General features: G+C 43.5%; 1 protein-coding gene across 2 annotated transcripts in view; it reads left to right on the top strand.

Moving 5' to 3' along the window:
- LOC143940812 (proteinase-activated receptor 1-like) overlaps positions 1-27,571 on the top strand; it is a 50,845-nt gene that overhangs the window by 12,571 nt on the left and 10,703 nt on the right. Inside the window, exons 2-5 of one of the 2 annotated variants that reach the window (XM_077462571.1) lie at positions 17,207-17,257; positions 19,300-19,350; positions 23,420-23,479; positions 23,602-23,673. In XM_077462571.1, the coding sequence (XP_077318697.1) occupies positions 17,207-17,257; positions 19,300-19,350; positions 23,420-23,479; positions 23,602-23,673 (234 nt within the window). The remainder of the gene's footprint in view (positions 1-17,206; positions 17,258-19,299; positions 19,351-23,419; positions 23,480-23,601; positions 23,674-27,571) is intronic. The other variant, XM_077462572.1, reaches the window with a different exon arrangement.

The following is a 27,571-nucleotide window of genomic DNA, read 5'->3' on the forward strand; positions in this document are numbered from 1 at the left end:
TCTAAATACATGTGTGTTTGGGGTAGTAAGTTATCTGACTGCCCTCGTCAAGAACTGCCACCACCCCATTCTCTAATATCTCCTGTGTCTGTGTTGGCTTCCTTTGTTTTGCAAGATTTCCCTTCCCTCTGGGTATTCTACAAATCCCAGCATACCATAACTAAATAGAAAAACATACCAGACTTACAGTAACATTTACTTTTATGTTTATGCACCTGATTTTATATAATGTAGCAACAATTCCTGGAAGCATCCTTTTCCCGGTACTGCTTGTTTCCATAGTGGAGGCATCAGAGCTTTTTGCTATTTACCATGAAATGTATCTGGCGGGGGGGTGGGGCAGCACTTGCTATACTGCTCATTATGGCACACATTCCTCTGGGTGTGCTTGTATGCTTTCCTCCAGCGATTAGTGGTTACTGTCTAATTATATCAGTATTTTGTTTTTTATTTTTAAATGTAGAAAACTGACCAGATTGGCAATTAAATCACATGAAATTTTGATTTGATTCAGTTTCTCATTTGCAAGTAAAGTGATTGTGAATGCATTATTTATTTTCTTTAACCACTTTAAGACCGGGCCTCTTTTTTAGATGTTGTGTTTACAAGTTAAAAGCAGTTTTTTTCTTCTAGAAAATGACTTAGAGCCCGCAAACATTATACATTTGTTTTTCTAACATCCTAGAGAATAAAATGGCGGTCCTTGCAATGCTTTCTGCCACACCGCAGTGGTCTTACAAGCACACTTTTTTTTTTTTTTTTAAATACAATTTTTTGAAATAAAAAATAAGAGTAAAGTTAGCCCAATTTTTTTTTTATATTGTGAAAGATAATGTTATGCCGAGTAAATTCATATCCAACATGTCACACTTCAAAATTGTGCCCGCTCGTGGAATGGCGACAAACTTTTACCCTTAAAAATGTCTAGGGATAGAATTATTGCTCTCGCTCTACCAATCTCAGCGATACCTCACATGTGTGGTTTGAACACTGTTTTCATATGCGGGTGCTACTCGTGTATGCGTTTGCTTCTGCACGCGAGCTCAGCAGGACAGAGCGCGTTTAAAAACATTTTTTTTCTTATTTATTTTACCTTTTACTTTTTATTTTTACACTGTTTAACCACTTGCTTACTGGGCCCTTAAACCCCCCTCCTGCCCAGACCAATTTTCAGCTTTCAGCGCTGATGCACTTTGAATGACAATTGCGCGGGCATACAACACTGTACCCAAATGAAATTTTTATCATTTTTTTCCCACAAATAGAGCTTTCTTTTGGTGGTATTTAATTACAGCTGGGAGTTTTATTTTTTGCTAAACAAACAAAAAAAATGCAAAAAAAAAAAAATAAATCAAAAAAATCATGTTTAATAGTTTGTTATAAAATTTAGCAAACAGGTCATTTTTCTCCTTCATTGAAGTGCGCTGATGAGGCAGCACTGATAGGCTGCATTGGTGGGCACTGATAGGCTGCACTGGTGGGCACTGATAGGCATAGTTAAGGCGGCACTAATAGGCACAGATAAGGTGGCACCGATAGGCACAGATAAGGCAGAACTGATGGGCACAGATAAGGTGGCACTGATGGGCAAAGAAGAGCACAGATAAGATGGCACGGATGGGTGGCACGGATGGGTGGCACTAAGGGGCATTGATAGGTACCACTGATAGATGGGACTGATGGGCACTGATAGGTGGCACTGATAGGTGGCTCTGATAGGTGGCACTGCTGGGCACTGATGGGCACTGGTAGATGACACTGATGGGCACGGATATGTGGCACTGGGGTGCAGCACCGTTGTTGAGGCAGATTGTGGGCACTGATGGGTGGCACCGTGGGCACTGCTGGGTGGCACTGTGGGCACTGCTGGGTGGCACTGACGGGGGGCACTTATTTTTTAATGAGGTGGCACTAATAGGGGGCAGGTGGGCACTGGCAGGGGGCAGGTGGGCACTGGCAGGGCTGGCCGTGATCGGGACTGATTACCGGCTCCGTTGTATCACATGATCAGCTGTCATTGGCTGACAGCTGATCACGTGGTAAGGGGTCGGGATCGACCCCCTTGCTCAGATCAGTGATCAGGCGAGTCTCATAGACTCGCCGATCACAGAGCGCGCCGCGCGTGCCCCTCAGGGGGCGCGCAGGCCGCTCGTGCACGGGACGATGTCAATAGACGTCGTCCCAGCAAAGGAGGTCCGTGCTGTAGCAGTCAATCAGCTAGAGCGCGGGTCTCTAGTGGTTAAAAAAAAAAAAAAAAAGTCACTTTTATTCCTATTAGCCCTTGTACACACGGTCGGGCATTCCGACCACAAAATCCGTCGTTCGTAACGTGATGGCGTTCATTCATTATGATGGGACTACATTGTGGCTAGTAGCCAATAGCTTTGGTCTCGTAATTTGATCTGAGCATGCGTGGCACTTTGTCCGATCGGAATTCTCTTCAAACAATCGGACAAAGTCCGATCGGATCATGTTGTGGGAAAATTTTATATTCAGCTCTCAAACTTTGTTGGTCAGACATTCTGATGGAAAAAGTCAGATGGAGCCCACACACGGTCGGACTATCCGACAACATGGTCCGATCGGACATTTTGTGTGTACAAGGGCTTACAAGGAATGTAAACATCCCTTGTGATAGAAAAAAAGCATGACAGGTCCTCATAAATATGAGATCTCAGGTAAAAAAGACCTCATATTTACACTAAAATGCAATAAAAAAATAAAAAAATGTTGTCATTTAAAATAAAGAAATAGAATGCATTAAGGAGAAAAACCTCAAGACTTTACCTCTCCTTTAAGTCAGTGGGAACAGATTGAGTTTTTACATTTTCACTTTGCTAATATCACAAGGGGGCTTATAAGACCACTATGTGACTGTAATGACAGGCCCTCATTAGATCAACTTCTCATAAATGGGAACGGTCATAAATAGATCGAAATTCAGCCACTCTGCTGAACTAGCCAAATTACGATCCATCTATGGCCAGCTTCAGTAAGTATTTGTTTGCTACATGAGCACCAAAAGGAAAGGAGAAGAGTAGAATAGTCCCTTTCCTAATGGTTTGCTTTAAGTTGTCTATGGCTACCAGGGTTCTGACAGAACCAAAAAAAGGGGAAAAAACATGATTTAGTACATAGGAAGAATATTAAGAGTATTAAGAATATGTGAATATAAGAAAAAATAAAATTATGGTATAGAATGTTTGTTTGGCTGTACTTCTCCTGTGGATCACAGGAGTGCAGTTTGTTCTGCCCTCCTGTCACCCGTTTTTAGCAGACAACAGGTTGAAGCCCCCTGATGTCACAGAGCCAGTCCAGGCTCAGGCAAGATCGTGACCATATGGTTGGGATCCACTCACATGTTTGGACCGGCACCCGGCTCAGCTTTCACCCCCTCCACAACCCATCGATCCAGTGAGCAAGGGAGGAGGTGGGCAGAGCAGAGAGCCAGTAACTGCCAGTCACCAGCTCCCTGCTCAGGGAGAACCAAGTGATCAGTGGTGTTTGATCGCTCAGTTCTAAGTCTAAGCCCTTGTACACACGGTCGGACATTCCGACAACAAAATCCATCGGATTTTGTCCGACGGATTTTGTTTGAAACTGGTGTTGCATACACACGGTCGGACAAAGTTGTCGGAAAATCTGATCGTTCAGAACGTGATGACGTTATTTCCTTACGACGGGACTATGTTCAGGCTAGTAGCCAATAGCTTTGGTCTTGTAATTTGATCTGAGCATGCGTGGAACTTTGTCCGATCAGAATTCTCTACTAACGATCGGACCATGTTGTCGGTAAAATTTTATCGCCCAGCTCTAAAACTTTGTCAGTCGGATATTCCGACGGAAACAGTCCGATGGAGCCCACACGTGGTCGGATTATCCGACAACATGGTCCGAACGGACATTTTCCGTCAGAATGTCCAACCGTGTGTACAAGGGCTTAGAGCCAGCTATGCAGTATCCACCTCGGTGAGTATGATTCCTGAAAAAAAAAAAATCCCATACTTGAATGAGAAGAAGAAACGGGAGTTGTGGATCACTATGATAAACTGCTGTGTTTAGGAAAATCAAACACATTGTGCTGGAAGAGCCCTAACTGTTTTCTTCTACCATCTGGTTGACTGGATTGTGCCTTGCTGCCTCAAAGCCATTTTCATTCTGGAACACAATCCTTTGACTGCCTTTGCAAAAGCAGCTCAACTTGACCATGCATCTGATGTTGTGGCTATTCAAGTGTTGTGTCCACCAGTTTTTTCTTCCCAATAAAACCTCTGCCCATTGATGGACACCAGGAATCTGGGCACATGAAGGCATGCCTAAAAAGGACTGATTATAGTTCTGCTCAAGCTTCATTCACAAGAAAATCCATGCGTGCCTCCATATTTTTTATTTTATTTAAATTTGATTGTATAGACAAAAATCAAGGTCAAATCATCATTCTAAACAACCACATATCGTTTTCCCATGATATTCACAGTAAGGCCACGTACACATGACTGGACTTTTCGACAGCAAAGGTCCGACGGAACGAATCCATCGGACAATTTGATCGTGCGTGGGCTCCATCGGACCTTTGCTGTCCAAAAATCTGACAGATTTTAGAAATAGAACATGTTCCAAATTTTTCAGTTGGAACTCCGCCGGACCCAGTTCCTATGGAGAAATCCACCCGTCTGTATGCTGGTCCAACGGGCAAAAACCAATGCTAGGGCAGCTATTGGCTACTGGCTATGAACTTCCTTATTCTAGTCTGGTCGTACATTATCACGTACAAATCCATTGGACTTTGGTGTGGTTGTGTGTGGCCACATCCGTTCATTTGGAAAGTCTGTCAGGAAGACCGTCGGACTTAGGCCGCGTACACACGGGCGGATTGTCTGCCCAACTTAGTCCGCTGAACTGTGTTTCAGCGGACAATCCGCTCGTGTGTGGGCTTCAGCGGACTTTTTCAGCGGACAGTCTGACGGACTTAGTCTTTCAGAATTTCCGTAATTTTGTCCGTCCAAACTTGGTTTCAGCGGACAGTCCGCTCGTGTGTAGGCAAGTTGGACGGACTAAGTATGGCGCATGCTCAGAAAGGATTTACACGGCCGAAGGTTGCATTGCAGTGTATTGGACGTCGTTTTTCTAGTCCCATCGTACGTGCTGTACACGTCATCACGCAAGTTTTCAGCGGACTGTCTGTTCATCGTGTGTGGTCAAGTCCGTTCATTCAAAAGTTGAACGGACTGTCTGTCGGATTGTCTGACGAACTTAGTTGGGCAGACAATCCGCCCGTGTGTACGCGGCCTTAGTCTGCCGGAAAGTCTGGTCTTGTGTATGCGGCATTAGTCGAAAAGCTATTCATAGATAATTAAAAACGTTCTGAAATTTTAAGTAATATTCAGAAATATTAAGAAATACTGCCTCCATATTATTGATTATGTTTGCCTGCATGTAATACACCTTTACACGTTGATATTATTTTTAACTTGTAACTGTTGCATGTCATGTGACCCACATTTTTGAGAAGGTTAAAGGCATAGTTCACCGTTACCATTAAAACTATGCAGATAAGTGGCATCTGTAAATTAAAATAATCTGTGCAGCTTTGACCAAATTTAAGGTGGACTTCCTAGATCACTTCAGGGTACCCACTTTTGCAGGTATAGCTATGCAAAACATTAAAAATAAGTACTTATACTGTTTAGAATCCAGGAAAACACTATCTCACCCTGCTTTGCACATGCTCAGTTGCTCTCTATTGTTCAGCGCTGTACCAAATATGTAGAGGCTGGTCTGCTGACAGACTAAAGATTTACTGCTGTGCAGGGGCTCTTGGCTTTAGCAAAATGGCAGCCTCCAGCAAGAAGAATCAGGAGCAATGCTGGAGGCAATTTACACCATATACTCATTTTGGTAGCATAATTATTAATGTGAAATGTATGTTCCTTGCTAAAGAACATTTATTTTTATTATGTTGTTTTGGGTAAAGTTCTGCTTTAAATTATGCCCTTGCTATAGATGTAGAACATTTACATACCTCATGAAGCCTAATTGGGAAACTCCCAGGACGTTGCTAAGGGCATTGCTAAGAAAGCCCTAGTTGTCAGACTAGGGTTGCCACCTTTTCATCAAGACAAAACCGAACACTTTAACCACTTCATCCCTGGAAGAATTTACCCCCTTCTTGACCAGGCCATTTTTTGAGATACGGCACTGCGTCTCTTTAACTGACAATTGCGCGGTTGTGCGACACTGTACCCAAACAAATATGATGTCTTTTTTTCACACAAATAGAGGTTTCTTTTGAGGGTATTTGATCACCACTGTGGTTTTTATTTTATATATATATAACAAAAGCACCACAGCCCCTTTACATCAGATATGACACCAAAACATCCCCCCCCACATCAGATATGACACCAGAGCCACCTCTTACATCAGATATGACACCAGAACCCTCTTACATCAGATATGACACCAGAGCCCCCTTAAATCAGATATTACATCAGAACCCCCCTTACATCAGATATGACACCAGAGCCCCCTTACATCAGATATTACATCAGAACCCCCCCCCCCCCTTACATCAGATATGACACTAGAGCCCCCTCTTACATCAGATATGACACCAGAGCCCCCTCTTACATCAGATATGACACCAGAGCCCCCTCTTACATCAGATATGACACCAGAGCCCGCCTTACATCAGATATGCATTTCTGGGTCCACCGCCACTGCCCATTGAAATGAATGGGCACCGCTGCCGAAGTGCCTGTAAAGCGCTTTGGCAGCAACGTTTTTCAGGTCCATTTAATCCTTTCTTTGGCCGAGGTTAAAAGCACCACGCGCTTTTTGCGTGGTCCGCAAAAACGATGGTAAAGCACTGCTAAAACAAGCAGCGCTTTACTGCTAACATGGAGCGGTGCCAGTGTGAAAGGGACTTATGGTTCACCTTCACCATCACAGGAGTGAGCTCTTTCTCTGATTTAAAACCCTCTCACATGCACTTTCTTTCCCATGAAGCATTTGAAAGCTCACACCTGTGAAAGTGAAGGTGAACAGTAACAGCTGGGCGTGTCTTAGCAATGTTTTCCAGCCAGGCTTCATGAGGTATGTAAATAGCCTATACCTATAACAGGGGGCAATTTTCAACTTTAGTTAAAGCTGCACAGTGATTTTTATCTACAAACACCCTTTATATGCATAGGAAGTTTTTTGGTAAAGGTGAATTATGCTTTTAGGCTTCTCAACTGTATTAATTAACTTATTTCTGCACACAGTTTTAATACTGTCCAATGCCTATCAGCTGTGTTATTTATTAATTTTTTTAAGGAGCCTAAAGTTCATTTAAAAGTCAAGAGTACAAAACTGTAAATTGCCAAACAGATTAATGACCTATAAAATAATTTACATACAGTTGGGTAAAATGCAGCACACAATACAAATCTTCCTATATAAGATGCAAATAGCAATTTGGAAAGTACATTTTGCATTGCAAACCCAGATAGTGAAACAAATCTGTTGTAACCATGGCAAAAAAATGGCATCATGCCACTATCTTTGAGATACAGTGAACATTTCAGTCCCAGGCTGAATCTAAGGAGATGATTTACTAAAGAACATTTTATTCTATCTGGTTTGCTTCAATACCCAACTTCAGGTGAAATGTAATTATTTTTTTAAAAGGCCACCTTGTTTGAGGTAGGATGAAAATTACTACTTTATTAAATTTAAAGTTACTTCTAAATGACACTGCTGCAAAGTTTAATCACTTTCAGACCGGACCATTTTGCTGGCCTAAGACCAGATCACTTTTTGCGATTCGGCACTGCATCACTTTAACTGACAATTGCGCGGTCGTGCGATGTGGCTCCCAAACAACATTGACGTCCTTTTTTTCCCACAAATAGAGCTTTCTTTTGGTGGTATTTGATCACCCCTGCGGTTTTTATTTTTTGCGCTATAAACAAAAAAAGAACGGCAATTTTGAAAAAAAACGCATTATTTTTTACTTTTTGCTATAATAAATATCCCCCAAAAATATCTAAAAAAAAAATTTCCTTCAGTTTAGACCAATACGTATTCTTCTACATATTTTTGGTAAAAAAAATCGCAATAAGCGATTATTGATTGGTTTGCGCAAAATGTATAGCGTTTACAAAATAGGGGATAGATTTATGGCATTTTTATTAATAATTTTTTTTTTTTACTAGTAATGGCGGCGATCAGCGATTTCTATTGTGACTGCGACATTATTGCGTACACATCGGACATTTTTGACACTTGTTTGGGACCATTGGCATTTATACAGCAATCAGTGCTATACAAATGCACTGAATCCTGTGTAAATGACACTGGCAGTGAAGGGGTTAACCAGGGGGTGTCAGTGTAGGGGTTAAGTGTGTCCTAGGGGCGTTTTACTAACTTTGGGGGGCGTGGCTGTGTGTTAGTGAACACTGATCTCTGCTCCAATCACAGGAAGCAGAGATCAGTGTCACTTGTTGCTAGGCAGAATGGGGAGATGCTGTTTACTTCCGCATCTCCCCGTTCAGCCTCCCCGTAAGATGATCGCAGGTATCCCCGCGGCAATCGAGTCCGCGGGACCCGCAACCAGACTCACGGGGGTCCCGACCGGCATGCACGCACGCCGCCGGTGGCGCACACGCGATGGCAGGGCGGCAATTTCAAATGTACGTACCTGTACACCGATTTGCCTGCCCGTGCCATTCTGCCGACGTAAATCGTCGTGTGCCAGTCAGGAAGTGGTTAAAAGTAGATTAGGAAGATTCCCCCATAAAAAAAAATTGATACTATATGCACCTGTCGTGCAGGGGCGGATCCAGAGTCTAGTCTCGGGAAGGGCACTGCTAGAAAATATGTTTATTTGGGGGCAATTTATCAGAGAAATGGCTGAAGCACATCATTTCTATTATTACATTGTAATATAAAATTAAATGGTTAAACTCACCATAATGCAGAATCAGTGGAAACCCTGAGGGTGTCACTTGCCATGTTGGCTGCCACCAAATGCAGATTGTCACTTGCCACCTCACTTGCCACCCATTGCGGATTGTCACTTGCCACATCACCCGTCATCAGATGTGGATTGTCACTTTCCAGGCAGCCTGCCACACATTACGGATTGTCACTTGCCACGTCACCTGCCACACATTGCGGATTGTCACTTGCCACGTCACCTGCCACACATTGCGGATTGTCACTTGCCATGTCAATCTGCATCTGCTATGCAGATTGTCACTTGCCACTCGCCTGTCAGCAGGTATGGATTGTCACTTGCCATGTCCCCTGCCACACATTACGGATTGTCACTTGCCACTAGGGTTGCCGCCTGCCACAGGTTGCGGATTGTCACCTACTGTGTCACTTTCCTGCTAAAGTGGTCTTTTGCTGTGTCCCAGAGAGAAGTTGGGCAGCAGAGAGATGATGTAATCTCTCTGCTGCCCACGGCTTCCCACACATGCTGATGTCATCTCCCTGCTCCCCTGCCCGCCGGCTTCGTGATTGGCCAGCAGCCCACTCAAACACCGAGCCACCCAGCTGGCCCCCTCTCACATGCCCACTTACCGACCGAACCACCCGCACTGTCACCCGTGGAGCCGCCTGCGCTGTCACCTGCAGAGCTGCCCACCCACGCTATCACCCGCGGAGCCACCCGCATGCTCGGAGGTCGCAATTGCCCCATTGCCCCCCTGGATCTGCCCCAGCTGTCATGCTGCTATTCTTCAAGGGCTATGATAAGGCAGTACAGCCAGCCCACCTGCATTGAGCCCGGGCCCGTCAGTTCAAAAGAAGGGCCCGGGCACCTACTGAGCAGGAGGGCCAGTTGTACTGTCTTATTACAGACACTGATCCTCTTCTTCCTCTCCATGCAGTGCTGACAGCTTCTCCTCATCTTTATCCCTCCGGCTGCACTGCAGGGGGATTGGTTCTAGCACATGTGCCCCTTCCATCTGCTGACTGGGCCCCCCGTGTGCCCCTTTCCCCTGCAGTGCTGCTGGCTTCCCTCCTCTTCTTTCCCGCCGACAGCTGCTGCAGGCACACAGGGGGATGTTTCAGGATGGGGACCAAGGGAAGGGACTTGTAAATATGTAATTTATTGGTCCCTTCATTTCCTCAATGAACACAATGAATGATTGATACCAATCACCCCTGTGTCCAATTATCAACTAAGCATATTAAACGGTGCTTACTATGCTTCAGTTTGTGAATGATCAGGAAGCCTCAAAGTGCTTCCTATTCATTCATCTTTGGCTGCAGAGAAAGGGAATGATAAACCTATGTCCTTAGTCACTTTTGGCTGGGGTGGGGGGGGCCCTGTCAGGTAGGACTGTACGGGGCCCCATGATTTCAGAACAGAAGCCCTGGCTATGGTGCTGGAGTATCCTCTTCTACCACCACATTTCTTAAGTGTCTGATTCCTGCTCCCCCACTGTGTGCTGTGGTTGCGTCTATCAGCCCCTAGGCATTGCAAAACACAATAATGGCTTAACAAACAGTGGAGGGCCAGGAATCCAACACTCCCTCAAGTAAGCCAGAGGCACTACAGCTGTTGAAGAGGTGAATATTGCCGTTTGTAGTACTGTAAGTACCATACCTCATTCTTACATGTAGCACTCTGGGGTTTAGTCAGGGAGCTCCTCACAAATTTACTTGCTATTAGCCATCAAGCTAGGGACCCAGTCGGTCAGCAGGGGTGAAGTTTGTGAAGTATCTAAAGTGCTAAGCTAGGGACTCAGCAGGGAAATGTGGGTGATGCTTGAGGGAGATACCACCACCAATGTTGGAGGAGCTCAAGGGATTCAGAGTCAGTGAATCAGTGGGTCTAGTGAGAGACCGGGAGCTCAGTGTTGAAGAACTACAAGAGGCAGTTGTAGTGGCACTGAAAGAACTGTTATGTTTAAGTTAGGAACTGTTAAAGGACTGTTACCAGAGGAGACAGCATTCCTGCATGTACAGAAGTGGCACCTTGCTGGGGCCTTTCTCTGCATGGCTGTCCTCCTATTAAAGTCTTGGAGTATGCCAAATTTAATCTACAAAGACTTAAGGTTGTCTTGGCCCTAACCCCCTTTCCCCCAAAAATACAAAAAAGACTATCAAAAGAAATTAAACCTCTTTTACATCCAAGAAGTGTCTGGCGCGCAATGACTTTTACCATCTTTGCACCCACTATGCTTCACAACCCACCACATATTGAAGGATGTCAGCTATCTTTGACCTTGGAGGTTCTCATTAGACTGGACAAGGCCGGAGACCTTGCCACATTTGGCACCCAACGTGGGGCTAAGGCGTTGACCATAGCAACCAGCTTCAGCTCCATTGGGATTTTGTCTGGCTCCGTAACATTTACCCTTCTTATAGACTGTGTTGTCGTGTGTACTATCAATGTGGGAAGAACCACCAAGTCTCATTGCTCAGGGTAAAGGATCAGCCGGGTCTTTTGACTTTTGCTGTGAGGGTTAATACAGACTCCAAAATGGACTCCATTACAGTTTTGTCAGGCTGCAGCGAGAAGAAGGCGGACGCCACAGTTCTTCACAGAACTTTTGCACCAATCCGTTGGCAGGAAGAGGAGTTCCTACACTGCAGAGGAGGACGTATTACTGTACGGGTCACCATCTTGGATCCGCATGCTGAAACCTCGTGGCTTGAAAGGAAACATAGTGCATCTGGGAGGTCCGAGGCTGAAGGTTCCTCAACCCATGCTGGCTGAATATGACCCTCGCCAGTTTCTTCGCCTCTGGAACCATGATTACTGACACGGATATTCAGATGACACCGAAGGGTGAGATTGCTCTGTACATTTCCCAAAGCTCAGTGACAATGGGAATTGTTTGTCAGTGATGTTCTGGATTTGCTTTATATGCCCTTGGAGCCAGTGCTGTCAATCTGGAGAATTATTGCTGATAGCTGCCAGGCCGCCAGTGCCATCGCGGGTGATGAGGGTGGATTGGGCTCATGGGTATGCCTCTGTGGAAGAACCCATCTCAAGTACCGAAGCTGCTGAGGTGGGCAGTCCTACTTTGTCTTAGGCTGACTCTTCTTCCGAGGAACTGGACATGTCGAGCGAACTCGCCGACACTGCAGCGGAAGTGTTAGTTCCCACTGCCATCACTCCTTCGGAGACACCCACAGTGACCGATAGTCCGGAACAGGTGGTGCCGGTACCTTCTCTTTCTGTTAAGGAGGCCCAAGCATCTACCTTGGCTACTAATTCGGGTGTCGCCGTTGCAGAAGGAGGTGGCCCCACAGTCATTACTCATCACGGATGAAGAAAGGAGAATGGTCCCAGCCCTGCCCTGGCAGCGCCTGAAGCCGGTAAGGGAGGAGGAGAAGGGGGACCCACGAGACAAGTAAAGTAACGGTGATGTAAAGTCGTTATCATGTGTTGAACTTGAAAGACTGTATTCCGTATGGTTCACTTCCTAATCCTAAACCCTTTCCGACTGATTTTGTCCGAAACTGGTGTTGCATACACACGGTCGGACAAAGTTGTCGGAAAATCTGATCGTTCATAACGTGATGACGTTCGTTCGTTGCGACGGGACTACGTTGTGGCTAGTAGCCAAAAGCTTTGGTCTCGTAATTTGATCTGAGCATGCGTGGCACTTTGTCCGATCGGAATTCTCTTCAAACCATCGGACAAAGTTCGATCGGATCATGTTGTCGAAAAATTTTATATCCAGCTCTAAAACTTTGTTGGTCAGACATTCCAACGGAAAAAGTCAGATGTAGCCCACACACGGTTGGATTATCCGACAACACAGTCCGATCGGACATTTTCCGTCGGAATGTCTGACCGTGTGTACAAGGGCTTAGGGAAGAAATGTTTCACTGTTGGTGCAGTTGCAAAAGTTCCACCGCCTTAAGAATCGTATGAATATATGAGTACGTTTTTATCCTGGAACTAAAGCAGAGAACCGGTGAATAAAGGCTTCGTTGTTACCGGATCTTGTCTGTCCTGCAACTAATCCAAACAAAGCAAGTTCTAGCAAGTGTTTAGCCGCTAATTTGGGACCCGGGTCCTGCCCCAGGGGGCAGTGATTTTAATAATGATTAAAGTGAAACAATAAAAGTGTAATATTCCTTTAAATTTCGTAGGGGGGGGGTTGTCTATAGTATGCCTGTGAAGGGGCGCATGTTTCCCGTGCTTAGAATTGTCCCTGCACAAAGTGTCATTCATGCAGGAAAAAAAGTCCTTTAAAATCACTCGCAGCTATTATGAATTGTCGGCTCCGTAATACAGAGAACACTCATTGAAAGTCATTGATAAAAAAATAAAATAAATAAATAAATAAAAAAGCGTGGGGGTCCCCCAAATTCAATTACCAGGCCCTTCAGGTCTGGTATGGATATTAAGGGGAAGCCCGCATCAAATTAAAAAAAAATTGACGTGGGGTTCCCCCTAAAAATCCATACGAGACCCTTTATCCGAGCACGCAACCTGGCAGGCCGCAGGAAAAGAGGGGGGGACGAGAGAGCGGCCCCCCCTCCCTCCTGAACCGTACCAGGCCACATGCCCTCAACATTGGGAGGATGCTTTGGGGGTCTGTGACCCCTCAAAGCACCTTGTCCCCATATTGATGAGGACAAGGGCCTCATCCCCACAACCCTGGCCGGTGGTTGTGGAGGTCTGCGGGCGGGGGGCTTATCAAAATCTGGAAGCCCACTTTAACAAGGGGACCCCCAGATCCCGGCCCCCCCCCTGTTTGAAATGGTAAGGGGGTACAAAAGTACCCCTACCATTTCACAAAGAAAGTGTAAAAAATGGTTAAATAAAACAAACACACTTTTGAAAAATTCCTTTATTAAAAATAAAAAAATAAAAAAAAGATTCCAGCGGCGGTAATCCACTCTTGCTATCTCATCCAGCGCAGCGATCCATCCTTCTTCTGTCTCCTCCACGGAGACACTGCAGGCATTCCGGCGGCTGACGTTTCTTATATACGGAGGGCGGGGCCACCCGTCACCTGACCCCGCCCCCCTCTGACGCAAGGGGAAACCCGGGGTTCCCTGTGACGTAGGGGTGACCCGCACCCCTCTGATGTAACACAGGCAGGTTTCCGTTACATCAGAGGGGGGCGGGGTCACCCATACATCACGGGGAACCCCGGGTTTCCCCTTGCGTCAGAGGGGGGCGGGGTCAGGTGGCGGGTGGCCCCGCCCTCCGTATATAAGAAACGTCAGCCGCCGGAATGCCTGCAGTGTCTCCGTGGAGGAGACAGAAGAAGGATGGATCGCTGCGCTGGATGAGATAGCAAGAGTGGATTACCGCCGCTGGAATCTTTTTTTTATTTTTTTATTTTTAATAAAGGAATTTTTCAAAAGTGTGTTTGTTTTATTTAACCATTTTTTACACTTTCTTTGTGAAATGGTAGGGGTACTTTTGTACCCCCTTACCATTTCAAACAGGGGGGGGCCGGGATCTGGGGGTCCCCTTGTTAAAGGGGGCTTCCAGATTCTGATAAGCCCCCCGCACGCAGACCTCCACAACCACCGGCCAGGGTTGTGGGGATGAGGCCCTTGTCCTCATCAACATGGGGACAAGGTGCTTTGAGGGGTCACGGACCCCCAAAGCATCCTCCCAATGTTGAGGGCATGTGGCCTGGTACGGTTCAGGAGGGAGGGGGGGCGCTCTCTCGTCCCCCCCTCTTTTCCTGCGGCCTGCCAGGTTGCGTGCTCGGATAAAGGGTCTGGTATGGATTTTTAGGGAGAACCCCACGTCAATTTTTTTTTTAATTTGACGCGGGGTTCCCCTTAATATCCATACCAGACCTGAAGGGTCTGGTATGGATATTGACCCCTTTGCAAAACATGACTAAGTACTTGGCAAAACCTTTGTTGGCAATCACAGTGGTCAGATGTTTCTTGTAGTTGGCCACCAGGTTTGCACACATCTCAGGAGGGATTTTGTCCCACTCCTCTTTGCAGATCCTCTCCAAGTCATTAGGGTTTCAAGGCTGACGTTTGGTAACTAGAACCTTCAGCTCCCTCAACATATTTTCTATGGGATTAAGGTCTAGACACTGGCTAGGCCACTCCAGGACCTAAATGTGCTTCTTCTTGAGCCACTAATTTGTTACCCTGGCTGTATGTTTTGGGTCATTGTCATGCTGGAATACCCATCCACGACCCATTTTCAATGCCCTGGCTGAGGGAAGGAGGTTCTCACCCAAGATTTGAAGGTACATGGCCACGTCCATTGTCACTTTGATGCAGTAAAGTTGTCCTGTCCACTTAGCAGAAAAACACCCCCAAAGCATAATGTTTCCACCTCCATGTTTGACGTGGGGATGGTGCCCTTTGGGTCATAGGCAGCATTCCTCCATCTCCAAACACGACAGCTGATGCCAAAAAGCTTGATTGGCCATGTGCTTTTTTGAGCAGGGGGACCTTGCGGTGCTGCAGGATTTCAGTCCTCTAGGGCGTAGTGTTACCATTTGTTTTCTTGGTGACTATTCCCAGCTGCCTTGAGAGCATTGATAAGATTCTACCGTGTAGTTCTGGGCTGATTCCTCACCGTTCTCTAGATCATTGAAACTCCACAAGGTGAGATGTTGCATGGAGCCATACCAAGGGAGATTGACAATTATTTTGTGTTCCTTCCAATTCGATTAATCGCACCAACTGCTGTCACCCTTTCACCAAGCTGCTTGACGAAGGTCTTGTAGCCCATTCCAGCCTTGCATAGGTCTACAATCTTGTCCCTGACATCCTTGGACAGATCTTTGGTCTTGGCCATGGTGGAGAGATTGGAATTTGAGTGATTGATTGCTTCTGTGGACAGGTGTCTTTTATACAGGTAACAAGCTGAGATTAGGAGCACTCCCTTTAAGGCAGTGCTCCCAATATCAGTTTGTTACCTGTATAGAAGACACCTGGGAGCCAGAAATCTTGCTGATTGATAGGGGCTCAAATACTTATTTCACTCATTAAAATGCAAATCAATTTATAACTTTTTTGAAATGTGTTTTTCTGGATATTATTGTTATTATTCTGTCTCTCACTGTTAAAATAAACCTACCATTAAAGTTATAGACTGATCATTTCTTTGTCAGTGGGCAAGCATACAAAATCAGCAGAGGATCAAATACTTTTTTCCCCTCACTGTAGGCTGAACTGCAGTCTTACCTTCAGTCTTTCTCAGTTGTAGACTCCTCTCCTGTACTGTATAGTGTGCATTAGAAGCTGCAGCAAGTCGGATAGAGCCTGATTCATTTTTGGGCTGGAGAATGTTCAGTATCCTCTAGGGCTTTTTTCCACAGCCCTACTGTTCCTGGCCTGCTCCATTCATTTATTGCTTGAGCCAATTCACACCAGATACAGTCCAGTGCTTTTTTTCTGCATCGAAAAAAACATGGACAGTAGTTTATATGGGTTCCAATGGCATAGTTCACACCAGTGCAATCAGTTCCAGTGGAGAAAAAAAAAAAGTAGAAGTGTTTTTTTCTGAACAGAACTGTCCTAAAATGCAGCAAAATTCATAAAAAATGCAATGGGATACATCTACATGCATTAAAACTGTATTACAGCAAAAAAAAAAAACCTCAGGAAACTTAAAAAAAAACCTATTGAAATGCATCAAAAACGGTTCGGAACTCAGAAAAAAACGCATCAAAAAAGCTCATGTAGAAAAACAAATCTAGACTGCATTTTTGTGGTGTAAACTGGCCCTAAACCTCAGACATAAAATAGGAACAAAGCATATCCCTCTATAGTGTGTACTTCTCTCAATCCAGAGCACTAAAATCATGATGGGGAAGGCACCTCCTGTGATTGACAGCCTCAGCTCTGTTTCTGTGTGCTGTGTGAAGGGGGGTGTGTTACTTCCCACCTATCAGCTCTCAGAGCTCTCCTCCCTGAGTGTAACTTCAGCTCTCCATTCCCTGCTTTTTAAAACGAAGAGATCCTGAGTAAATTCTGCACTTTGATTGGATGTAGGGGAAAGATGACTGTTGATAAACAGGTATAACGTATGTAGGAAGATTTGTTTCATCTCTGTGTATCACCTGAGGCCAGTCACTTCACTGGGTATATGTGAGGTTTTACATCCACTTTAGGGTTAAAAAAGCCCTTAATTATTACATTTATGCATCTACATTACAGTAATAGCTGATAAAGCTTTAGTTGAGCTTTACTGTGCTGTTATACATGGGTAACATATCTGTTTTCAATGTCTTCGATTATTTCCTTTATTTTCCAGGCAATATTACGGACTTGAGAAATGACAGTGTCAGTGTTGGCCTTGTTGATGGTGAGTAACTAGACAATGCATGACATAGCTGTAGATATTTGAAGAAATTGCTATTTGGGATCCCGAATTCTGCCGGGATCTCAGAGAACAATTTGATTGTAGGGCCGTTATACAATTGGGAAATGTACTTAATTCCTGCTTCTTCCCAGTTCCTGAATCCTCTCAGTTTCAGTATTTCTCTATATCAGTGATGGCGAACCTTGGCACCCCAGATGTTTTGGAACTACATTTCCCATGATGCTCATGCACCTGGCAATGTAGTTGAGCATCATGGGAAATGTAGTTCCAAAACATCTGGGGTTCCAAGGTTCGCCATCACTGCTCTATATTCTCTATTACGTTATATGGGTGTATAGGTCAAGTACCCCTTTATCCCCAGCACATTTTTAACATATGACCATAGCGTGTTCAATAGTTTCACTGTGGGGGCCTTAGGGTCTAGGTGTGGATATCCTGCTTCCAGCCGTGTGAGTGCAGATTCGTTGTCCCCCTCTATATCCAGTATCCTATGGATAGGATCAGTTAGGTCTATTGTTCCCCAGCCCCCCAGCTGTTGTAGCTGGGACGCCAGGTAATAGGTCCTGGGGTGGGGGACCGCTAACCCCCCCTTCATCTTTGTTATACTGTAGGGTTGTTAGCCTGATCCTGGCTGATTTCTTGTGCCATATTAGTTCTCTAAATTGGGACTCAATTCTTTCAAACCATCTCCAGGAGATCCACACTGGGGAGTTGGGAAATATGTATAATAATTGTGGTGCCCAGACCATTTTGATGAGATTTATTCTTCCGGCTACCGAGAGAGGTAGTTTACACTAGGCTGTGCTTTTATCACGAAACTTACTGAGAAGGGGGGCTAGGTTATGAGCAAGGTATTGAGATGGGCCCATAGTCACCTGGATGCCTAAGTACCTGAATGAGGTTACTATCTGGACTGTCTCTGTGCAAGTTGGTAGCGGGGAGTCTAGGGGGTCTAAGGGCATCAGCACTGACTTATCCCAATGAATAGAGAAGCCTGATAGATCTCCGAAGGCTTTGATGAGGTTCATGACTGTCTGTAGGGTATTCTGTATATCTCCTAGGTACAGTAGAGTATCATCAGCATACATTAATATAATATTTGTGCCCATGGGGCCCTGGAATCCTATGACGTCTGTGTCTCCCCGTAGTCTAGCTGCTAAGGGTTCCAGTGCTTTGCAGGATGTGGGAACCTTGCAAGAAGATCTGAACAAATGAATGGGGTGGGCAACTACATTGCAAATGTAGAAAAATTGTAAATAATGCATTTAGGTGGAAAAAATTTTTATGCAATCTACTCAGTGGGGGGAGAACTTCTGGGGGAATCTAGACTTGGCTGGAGAATGTTCAGTATTCTCTAGTCCTTTTTTCCACAGTCCTACTGTCCTTGGCCTGCCCCATTCATTTGTTGCTTGAGCCAATTCACACCAGATGCAGTCCAGTGCATTTTTTTCTACATCGAAAACATGGACAGTAGATTCTATGGGTTCCAATGGCCTAGTTCACACCAGTGCAGTTTACAGTCAGTACCATTGGAAAAAAATGCTGCATTTGTTTCTGAACAGATCTGTACTGGAACGCAGCAAAATGCATAAAAAATGCACTGGAATGCATCTAGATTCATTAAAATTGTGTTACAGCAAAAAAGAAACCTCAGGAAACTTTGAAAAAAAAATGAGAACCCGTATTGAAACGCATCAACAATGCTCCAGAACTCAGCAAAAACATATTAAAAAAAGCTGCACATTGATTGGATGTAGAAAAGAAAAGATGACCGTAGATAGAGAGGTACAACGTATGTAGGAAGGCTTGTTTGATCTCTGTGTATCACCTGAGGCCAGTCACTTCACTGGGTATATGTGAGGGTTTACATCCACTTCAGGGTTAAAAAAAAGCCCTTAATTATTACATTTATGCATCTACATTACAGTAGTAGCTGATGAAGCTTTAGTTGAGCTTTTCTGTGCTGTTATACATGGGTAACATATCTTTTTTCAATGTCTTCAATTATTTCCTTTATTTTCCAGGCAATATTACGGACTTGAGGAATGACAGTCTCAGCGTTGGCCTTGTTGATGGTGAGTAACTAGACAATGATCATGTCTGCAGTTAGCTGAAATGCGTATCACTGAAATTCTAGGCTCAGTTCACTGATGCCCCGTACACACGAGTGGATTTTCCATCAGAAAAAACTTGGATGGTTTTTCCAATGGAATTCCCTTCAAACCTGTCCTGCATACACACGGTCATACAAAAGTTCTCTGAACTTTCGCCAGTCAAGATGACGTAAAACACTACAACGAGCCAAGAAAATGAAGTTCAATGCTTCCAAGCAAGCGTCGAATTGTTTCCGAGCAAGTGTAAGAATTGTGCGCGTCGGAATTTGTACAGATGATCAGAATTTCCGATCGGAATTTTTTCCAACCGAAAAATAGAGAACCTGCTCTCAATCTTTTACTGGCTGGAATTCTGCCAGCAAAAGTCCGATGGAGTGCATACACGGTCATAATTTCTGACCAAAAGCTCACATCGGACTTTTGCTGGCAGAATTTCTGATGGTGTGTATGGGGCTTTAGAGTTAAATACCGTACGAGCATTAGTGTTCACACAAATAGAGCTTTCTTTTGGTGGTATTTATTCATGACTCGGTTTTTTATTTTTTTTGCGATATAAGCGAAAAAAGAATGGAAATTTGGGAAAAAAAACAATATTTTCTTCTTTCTGTTTTAACAGAAATCCAATAAAATCTCATTTTGAAATAAATGTAAGCCAAAATGTATTCTGCTACATGTTTTTGGTAAAAAAAAAATCCGTTAAGTGTATAATAATTGGTTTATGTGATCACGCACATATGTATGCAAATGATCATGTACAGATGTGCGCAGGTGATCACGGACAGTGCAGATAATCATTGAGACATGTGATTTTACTGTTACATATGTGGGGGACAGGGGTTTTTACTATGTTGGGACGTGTGTGTTTACTTTGTGTTTTTTACATTGTGGGGACACTAGGTTGGGGATCAGTGAGTAAAAATCTGTAAAAAACAGCTCATACTCACTGATCACCAGCTGCCTGCAGCAATCCCCTCTCCTCTCCTCACCGACAACTTCTGTGTGAGGAGAGGAGAGCTGATTGCCTATCAACCGACTCCGTATTTACATCACATGACGGCTGTGATTGGAAACGGCCGTCATGTGATCAGAAGGGCCAATCACAGGGCCCTCCTACCGATTGGAGATGAAGGGCCTGGTATAGATTGTAGGGGAGACTTTGTGCGCTTTTTTTTTCATATTTTTTTTTTTTTTACTGTCCGCTTCTTTGTTTATATTCTGCTGTTGGTGGACAGCATAAGAGTCATTGATTATTAAGAACACGGTGAGTGCTGCCTTTTAAAACAACCAGCTAGTAATTTAATACATTTGTTAAATAGAGCATGGCTAGACCACACCTTATTTAACAAATGTAGTTGTTTACTTTTTTAATTATTTTGTGAATTGACTTTTACACAGGTCTATACGGTATTTAATGAGCCTTTATTATTTTTTTGGTAAGTTTCCATATCACACGTGATGCTTGGATTAAATAGTTGTATCACATGACCCAAACATCACATGCAATTAGACATGTGCATGATGAGAAAATTTGTTTGGTTTTGTTTCGTTAATCTAGTTATTTTGTTTAGTTAAATTCAGTTGATTCGTTAAATCCGTATTTGGGATAAGTATTCGGAATTCCTATTCCTTTTATGTATTTTATCGAATTTTCTTAAAACATACAGATTTTTTTTGATTTGAATCAATACATTTTGAATCAGTCTAATCAAACAGTTTTGATTTTTTCCGATTGCTATGTGGCAGTCGAAATGTTTACATTTAAAAAGTGCATTTTGATTACAATGACAATTTAAATCACCTTTAGCTTAACTAAAACAGCATTATAAATGGTACTCTAATAATACACACAGTCATTGATTTCAGAAATATGTTTACAGTTCAAATTCGAATGGAATTTGATGTAAGATACGAATTTCAATTTGAATTTTGTAATTTCAGACGACTTTTGTTTCATTACTCGGAGCATTCGGTACACTTCTTTTATACGGTAATTCAGGTATTTGGTTATATCCAAATCTCTGAATAAGAAAACATTTGTCCGAAAATTTGTTCAGAACAAAACAAACCGCACATGTCTACATGCAATATCCTTTGGTGAATTGAGCCCTCTGTGCTGTAGAGTATATTCAGTGCACACAAGCTGCGATCATGCACATCCGATTTTTGTTGAAAATAGTATTCTGCAATCCTTCTTTTAGAACTCAAGAGGAGGTCCAGCCTGTAGCTGTTCACTTTTAATATAAGGACACTTACCTGTCCAGGGATACCACAGTGTCAGCACCCGAAGCCAATTCGTCAATCAACTTCGGGTGCAAGCACCGGCATCTGTAGTGATGCAAAGAGGAAGTGAAGCCTTGTGGCTTCACAACCTGTTTCCTACTGCACATGCGTGAGTCACACTGTGCTTTCTGAATGGTCCCACCATCTTCTAGGACCTGTCTGTGTCCCAGAAGGCATTGAGGGGAGGCGGAGGGACGTAGATCAACGTGCAGCGATCTTACCAAGGAGTGGGAGCGGGTACCTGTCAAAACCAGGTATCCGATCCCCCCCCCAAAAAGTGCCAAATGTGGCAGTGAAGGGAGGGGAGGATACGAACAAATGGAGCTTCCTGATTTGGCTGAAGCTCTGCTTTAGAACGTTGCAGCAAAAACAAGCTGCTCTTGGCGTAAAGTAACCTGGTTAATTAGAGTTTGGGCCAACTCACTCTATACATTGCCTACATATGTCCTTGTACCCACAAATGACTCTTAAATTATTGTGCCAGAAGTGGCAGTCTCACAGACCACAGTAAAAATTCCAGCATATTCCAAATGTGTGTAGTGTAAACTTTATTGCTTTACAAAAACAGGGTAAAAAAACACCCCACACTTATGCGTTTTGGCCACGGGTGGCCTTAGTCATAGCTGGCAACCACATAATTCTTGCTGTCTTAAATACCCTTGTTTTATTTCAAATGTCATTATATGCTAAGACCTCGTAAAACCCAGTCTGACAGTATGGCCCTTGCTGACTTGACAAGATCTGCAGACAGTATAACTCCTGAAGAAGACACAAAATTTTAACCCAATGCGGTTTTACTTACAGCGAAGTGCAATACAGAGGATGTTATTCAAGTCTTAAGAGAAAAAAAAACTAAGAGGACAGTGACTTTCTGAACCCAAGGCCCCATACACACTATCAGATTTTCTGCAGTTTTTTGTCTTCAGATTTACCAAAACCATGCAGTGCAGGGGCCTGCCTGACTGCATACAAATTGAAACTCTTAAGGTTTGACCTCATATTATATGGTTTTGGTAAATCTGAAGACAAAAATCTGCAGAAATTCTAATAGTGTGCATGGACCTTTAGGCTGATGTCAGATTAGTGACTCTGCTGCTTCCAAACCCACTGCTGGTGAAATTGCTAGCAGCTGGATCGCTAAAATGCTGCCTGTTTGTCCCTTTGGAATTGCAAGACTGCTAGATGTTACTGACATCACTAACATTTAAGATTCAGCATCGCTCAGGCCAGCGGCAGAGCAACATCTCCCTGCATTTGGATACAGGGGAGGGCTTCCATAGGGGACAGACAGGCAGCCTCTTTAGTGATCCTGCTGCTGGCTATTTGCTGGTAATGGCAGAATTGCACGTGTCATTAGCCAAACTCTTTGGGTAAAGTGAAACGAAATGAACAGCAGACTGGGAGTCTCTAGCTGAAGGCTGTGCTAACAGCAAGTGATGGGGGAAGCATACCAATATACTGTATAAACATCAAATAACGTTGCCTCTATAGGACTGAAACCATCTCACCCAGACCATAAATACAATCTGAATAACACAGTGGAACGGGCAAAAGAGAGAGAGAGCGATTAAAAAAGCTAGAAAGAAATGTACACTCTCTCTCATCTACTGCCAAGAATCAAGATAAGAACGGTCCTGTGACAATTTCATGGGAACTGCTGATTACAGATATTTAATGAGATAAGTGGCAAGTCTAACTGCTATTTTTCATTCTTATCTGATTTTCAGTTTTTTTTTTGTTTTTGTTTCAGACAATAATAGAGAAATGAACATCACCCTTACCACCTTTGTCTATTATGGTAAATTTAGAGGTAAAGAAAAATCTACATGTATGCTTCTGAAAAACTTTTTTGTGAAGAATTGTGATATATAATAGCCTTAACAGCCCTGATCATAAATAATTTTTTTAAATGTGCTTTTTTTTTTATTTCAGATTTTCTAGAACCTCCTTCTGTTGCTTATTCTTTTCCCCACTTTGGTAACGAAAAAGAACTCAACCTTACAGGTAAGTAGAAAACATAAATGTTATAACATTAAGTCTGTATCTACTATGTGTAGGGAGGGATTTCTATCACTGGAGCCTGTAGGGACACTTTGCAGCACCCCTCCGCTATAGGCATCTCTTTACACAGAAAATCTTCCAGTTGTTTTGGTCCTAACCTGGCTTCAAATATTATGGCAGATGGTGTGTAAATAAACTAATGCCGCATACACACGAGCGGAATGTCCGACAGAAAAAGTCAGACGGGAGCTTTTCATCATATATTCCGATCGTGTGTGTATGCCCCATCGGACTTTTTACGTCGAAAATTCTGACGGACCTAGAAATAGAACATGTTCTAAATATTTCCGACAGAACCTATTCCCATTGGGAAAACTGCTTGTCTGTATGCTCTTCCAACGGACCAAAAACAACACATGCTCTGAAGCATGTACAAATACAAGATGGAAGCTATTAGCTACTGGCTATTGAACTTCCTTTTTCTAGTCCCGTCGTACGTGTTGTACGTCACCGCATCCTTGACGGTCAGACTTTGGTGTGATCATGTGTACGCAAGACAGTTTCAGCGGAATTCCTTTAGAACTCTGTCGGAAAAACCTTCATGCCCTGTACACACGACCGGTTTCCCCATCGGAATTCCGCTGAAACTGTCTTGAGTAAACACGATCACACCAAAGTCCGACCGCCAAGAACGCGGTGACGTACAACACATACGACGGGACTAGAAAAAGGAAGTTCAATAGCCATTAGCCAATAGATTCCGTCTCATACTTGCTTCAGAGCATGCAGTGTTTTTGGTCCATCGGAACAGCATACCGATGAGCGGTTCCTGATAGGAATTGGTTCCTTCGGAAATATTTAGAACATGTTCTATTTCTAGGTCCATTTGAATTTTCGACGTAAAAAGTCTGATGGGGCATACACACAATCAGAATATATGATGAAAAGCTCCCGTCTGACTTTTTCTGTCGGACATTCCGCTAGTGTGTACGCGGCATCAGAGTTTATTCCGACGGGAAAACTGGTCGTGTGTACAGGGCATAAGAAGAGATGACTACATTTCTAATGATTATGAAAAAAAAATATGACTGATAATTATACAAGGAAAGGGGTTTACTTTGTCTCTGCTGCATACAGGCACAAGCCTATGAGGCTGATTTACTAAGATGAATGCGCTGCACCGGTTCATACCTCAATTTGTGCGACAGATAAATTATCAAGTGAGCATATGAACTGGCGCACGCATAAGCGCAACACATAATATGCCGGCGCAATTGATAATAGCGCACGCCATATCATTAACAGTCCATTCACACAGGGGCAACACGACTTCCAGTGTGACTTTGGGAGGCAACTTGGACAGGACTTGTGTGTGAATCACAGCGCGACTTGGAGCGACTTACAACACGACTTTAAGTCGCCCCCAGGCCAGGCGACTTTAATTTAAAAAAAAAACGGCATGGGTTCCCCTCCAAGAGCATACCAGGGACTTCAGGTCTGGTATGGATATTAAGGGGAACCCCACGCCCAAAAAAATGGCATCCCTACCATTTCACAAAAAAAGTGACAAAAGTGTTAAAAATTAGAAAAGACAGTTTTCGACAATTCCTTTATTAAAGTCTTCTTTCATCTTCTTTTTTCTGGTCTTCTTCCTTCTTCCTTTCTTCATCCTTCGGTTTCTTCCTCCATCTTCTTTTTCCTCCATCTTCTTATTCCTCCGATCCTCTTCTTCTTGCTCTGGTGTTCTCGTCCGGCATCTTCCTCCACGACGTCTCTTCTTCATTCTCGTGCTGCTCCGCGTAATGGGAGGCTCCCGCTGTGTGATGCTTCTCTTCTTCTGACAGGTCTTATATAATGGAACCGTGCGCCAGAGGGGGCAGGGTCAACGGGTGGCCCCGCCCTCCGTTATATAAGACCTGTCAGAAGAAGAGAAGCGTCACACAGCGGGAGCCTCCCATTGCGCGGAGCGGCCCGAGAACGAAGAAGAGATTTTGTGAGAGGAAGGATTTTGGAAAACTGAACAAACAGAAAAAATAATGTTGTTTTTTTTTTTTTTAACAAACATTTTTTGTTACATACTGTCACTAGTGTAGTATAGCGCTATCATATAACAGGTATGGTGGTGATCAGGGACTGTATGTAAAAAAAAAAAAAAAACAGCAAAAACATTTTTCATATTTTTTTTCATTTTTTTTCCCTTTATTACATTTTTTTTGTTCTTTTATTTTTTAAAAACTTTTTTAACACACTGTGACCAGAGCAATACAGTGTTAATATAGTAACACTGTACTACTCTGGGTAAGTGATAAACATTTGTTTGATTAGTTATGATTGCTTATAACAGTGAATTCTACTGGTATAAGCAACCATTTTTACTGAATTGAAGTGTGTTTTGTTGTGATTGGCCACAGCTAATCATTTGGTACAGATGGGCTGTGATTGGCCCTGTCTGTACCATGTGATCATTGTGACCAATCACAGCTAGCAACAATAAATAAATAAAAGCTGACCATTTAAGCACCCCTGTCAGTGTTAAATGGTTTGTCTAAACCCTCTCAACTGTCAGCTTTTGCAGTTGATTTTGAAGAATAACAGACTTACTGGCTGGAACAGCAGGTGACAATAAAGGAAAGAAAGACTAAAAAGGAAACTAATTTAGCCACCACATCTAAAGTGTTTGTAACCCTTAAAAAAAGATCATGTTCCCTTACAGCAGATTAAACAGCACAGTGCTTGTGCTGTCTAACCTGCCCCTCTCTAAACTGTAAAAAAACCTGGCTGACCACAATAATCATGGCTGCTGAGCCCTGACTACCGTGGTCAGTTTGAATCCCTCCGTCACCTTCAGCTCTCCTCTGGTCCCTTCACCCCCTCCCTCCCTGCCTGTCAGCTCTGTGTCTGTGTGTCTGTCTCCGCCTCTCTCCCTCCTGCTGCGATTAGCAGAAATAAAATATTAGAAATTACCGCTGTCAGTCCCTCTATTATATCTAGTTATAACACACAGGGTTAGTGTTTTATGAAAATGAAACATGTAAATACCATTTTAGAGCTATCTTCGGGCCAGTCACGTGACTCCCGGCTGGTCTCCTACTCTGATCCAGGGCTACTGGGGGAGGGGCTGAGATCTCCCTCTGACGTCAGCTGGTGAGGTCACGGAGCAGCTCGGCCCCTCCTGCAGTAGCCCTGGATTGGAGTAGGAGATTGCTCTAAAAAGCTATTTACCAGCTTCGTTTTCATAAAACACTAACCCTGTGTGTTATGACTGTTCTGTCTCAAGAACATATAGCTAAACCTTCTTATCCCATAATCTTCAGATACTATATTTCTTTGTTCTCAGTTTTATTAGAACAAGCCAGTTGAAACTACAAAATAACAGAAATAGATCTCAATAAGTACAATATTGCATACATTACAGCATACATTACAGAAACAACGATCTGCAATATAGGATGAGATAGTACAAACTTACTTTTTAAGTTCACTAAGGGGTGATGGCGATACATTGAGAAATACGTCTTGCTTCCTGAGTATCTTCTCAAAGAATGGTGGCTGCTTGACTTCCTGTGAAGATTCTACCCAGAATTCCCTGCTTACTAACAACTTCCTTAACTACACATACCAAAAATCTTATAAACAGAACAACTGCAGCAATACCAAAAAAGAACACTAGATGGAGCTTGCACACCACATATGATTGTCTTATGTAAATGACACATCTTACATGTAAATTTAATAACACAGGTACAGATAATCAGCATAGATATCTGGTGGACGGAACAATGACTAGATATAATAGAGGGGCTGGCAGTGAATTATATGACTGTGGTAACAACTGCTTTAAGAATTTGTAAGCTGCAATATAATACATTTTAGTTTTTTGGGTTTGACATCACTTTAATTA

Source organism: Lithobates pipiens, unplaced genomic scaffold (genome assembly GCF_037356315.1).
Source record: "Lithobates pipiens isolate NorthernLeopardFrog02 unplaced genomic scaffold, aLitPip1_a1.2 Scaffold_3, whole genome shotgun sequence".
Classification (NCBI taxonomy): domain Eukaryota; kingdom Metazoa; phylum Chordata; class Amphibia; order Anura; family Ranidae; genus Lithobates; species Lithobates pipiens.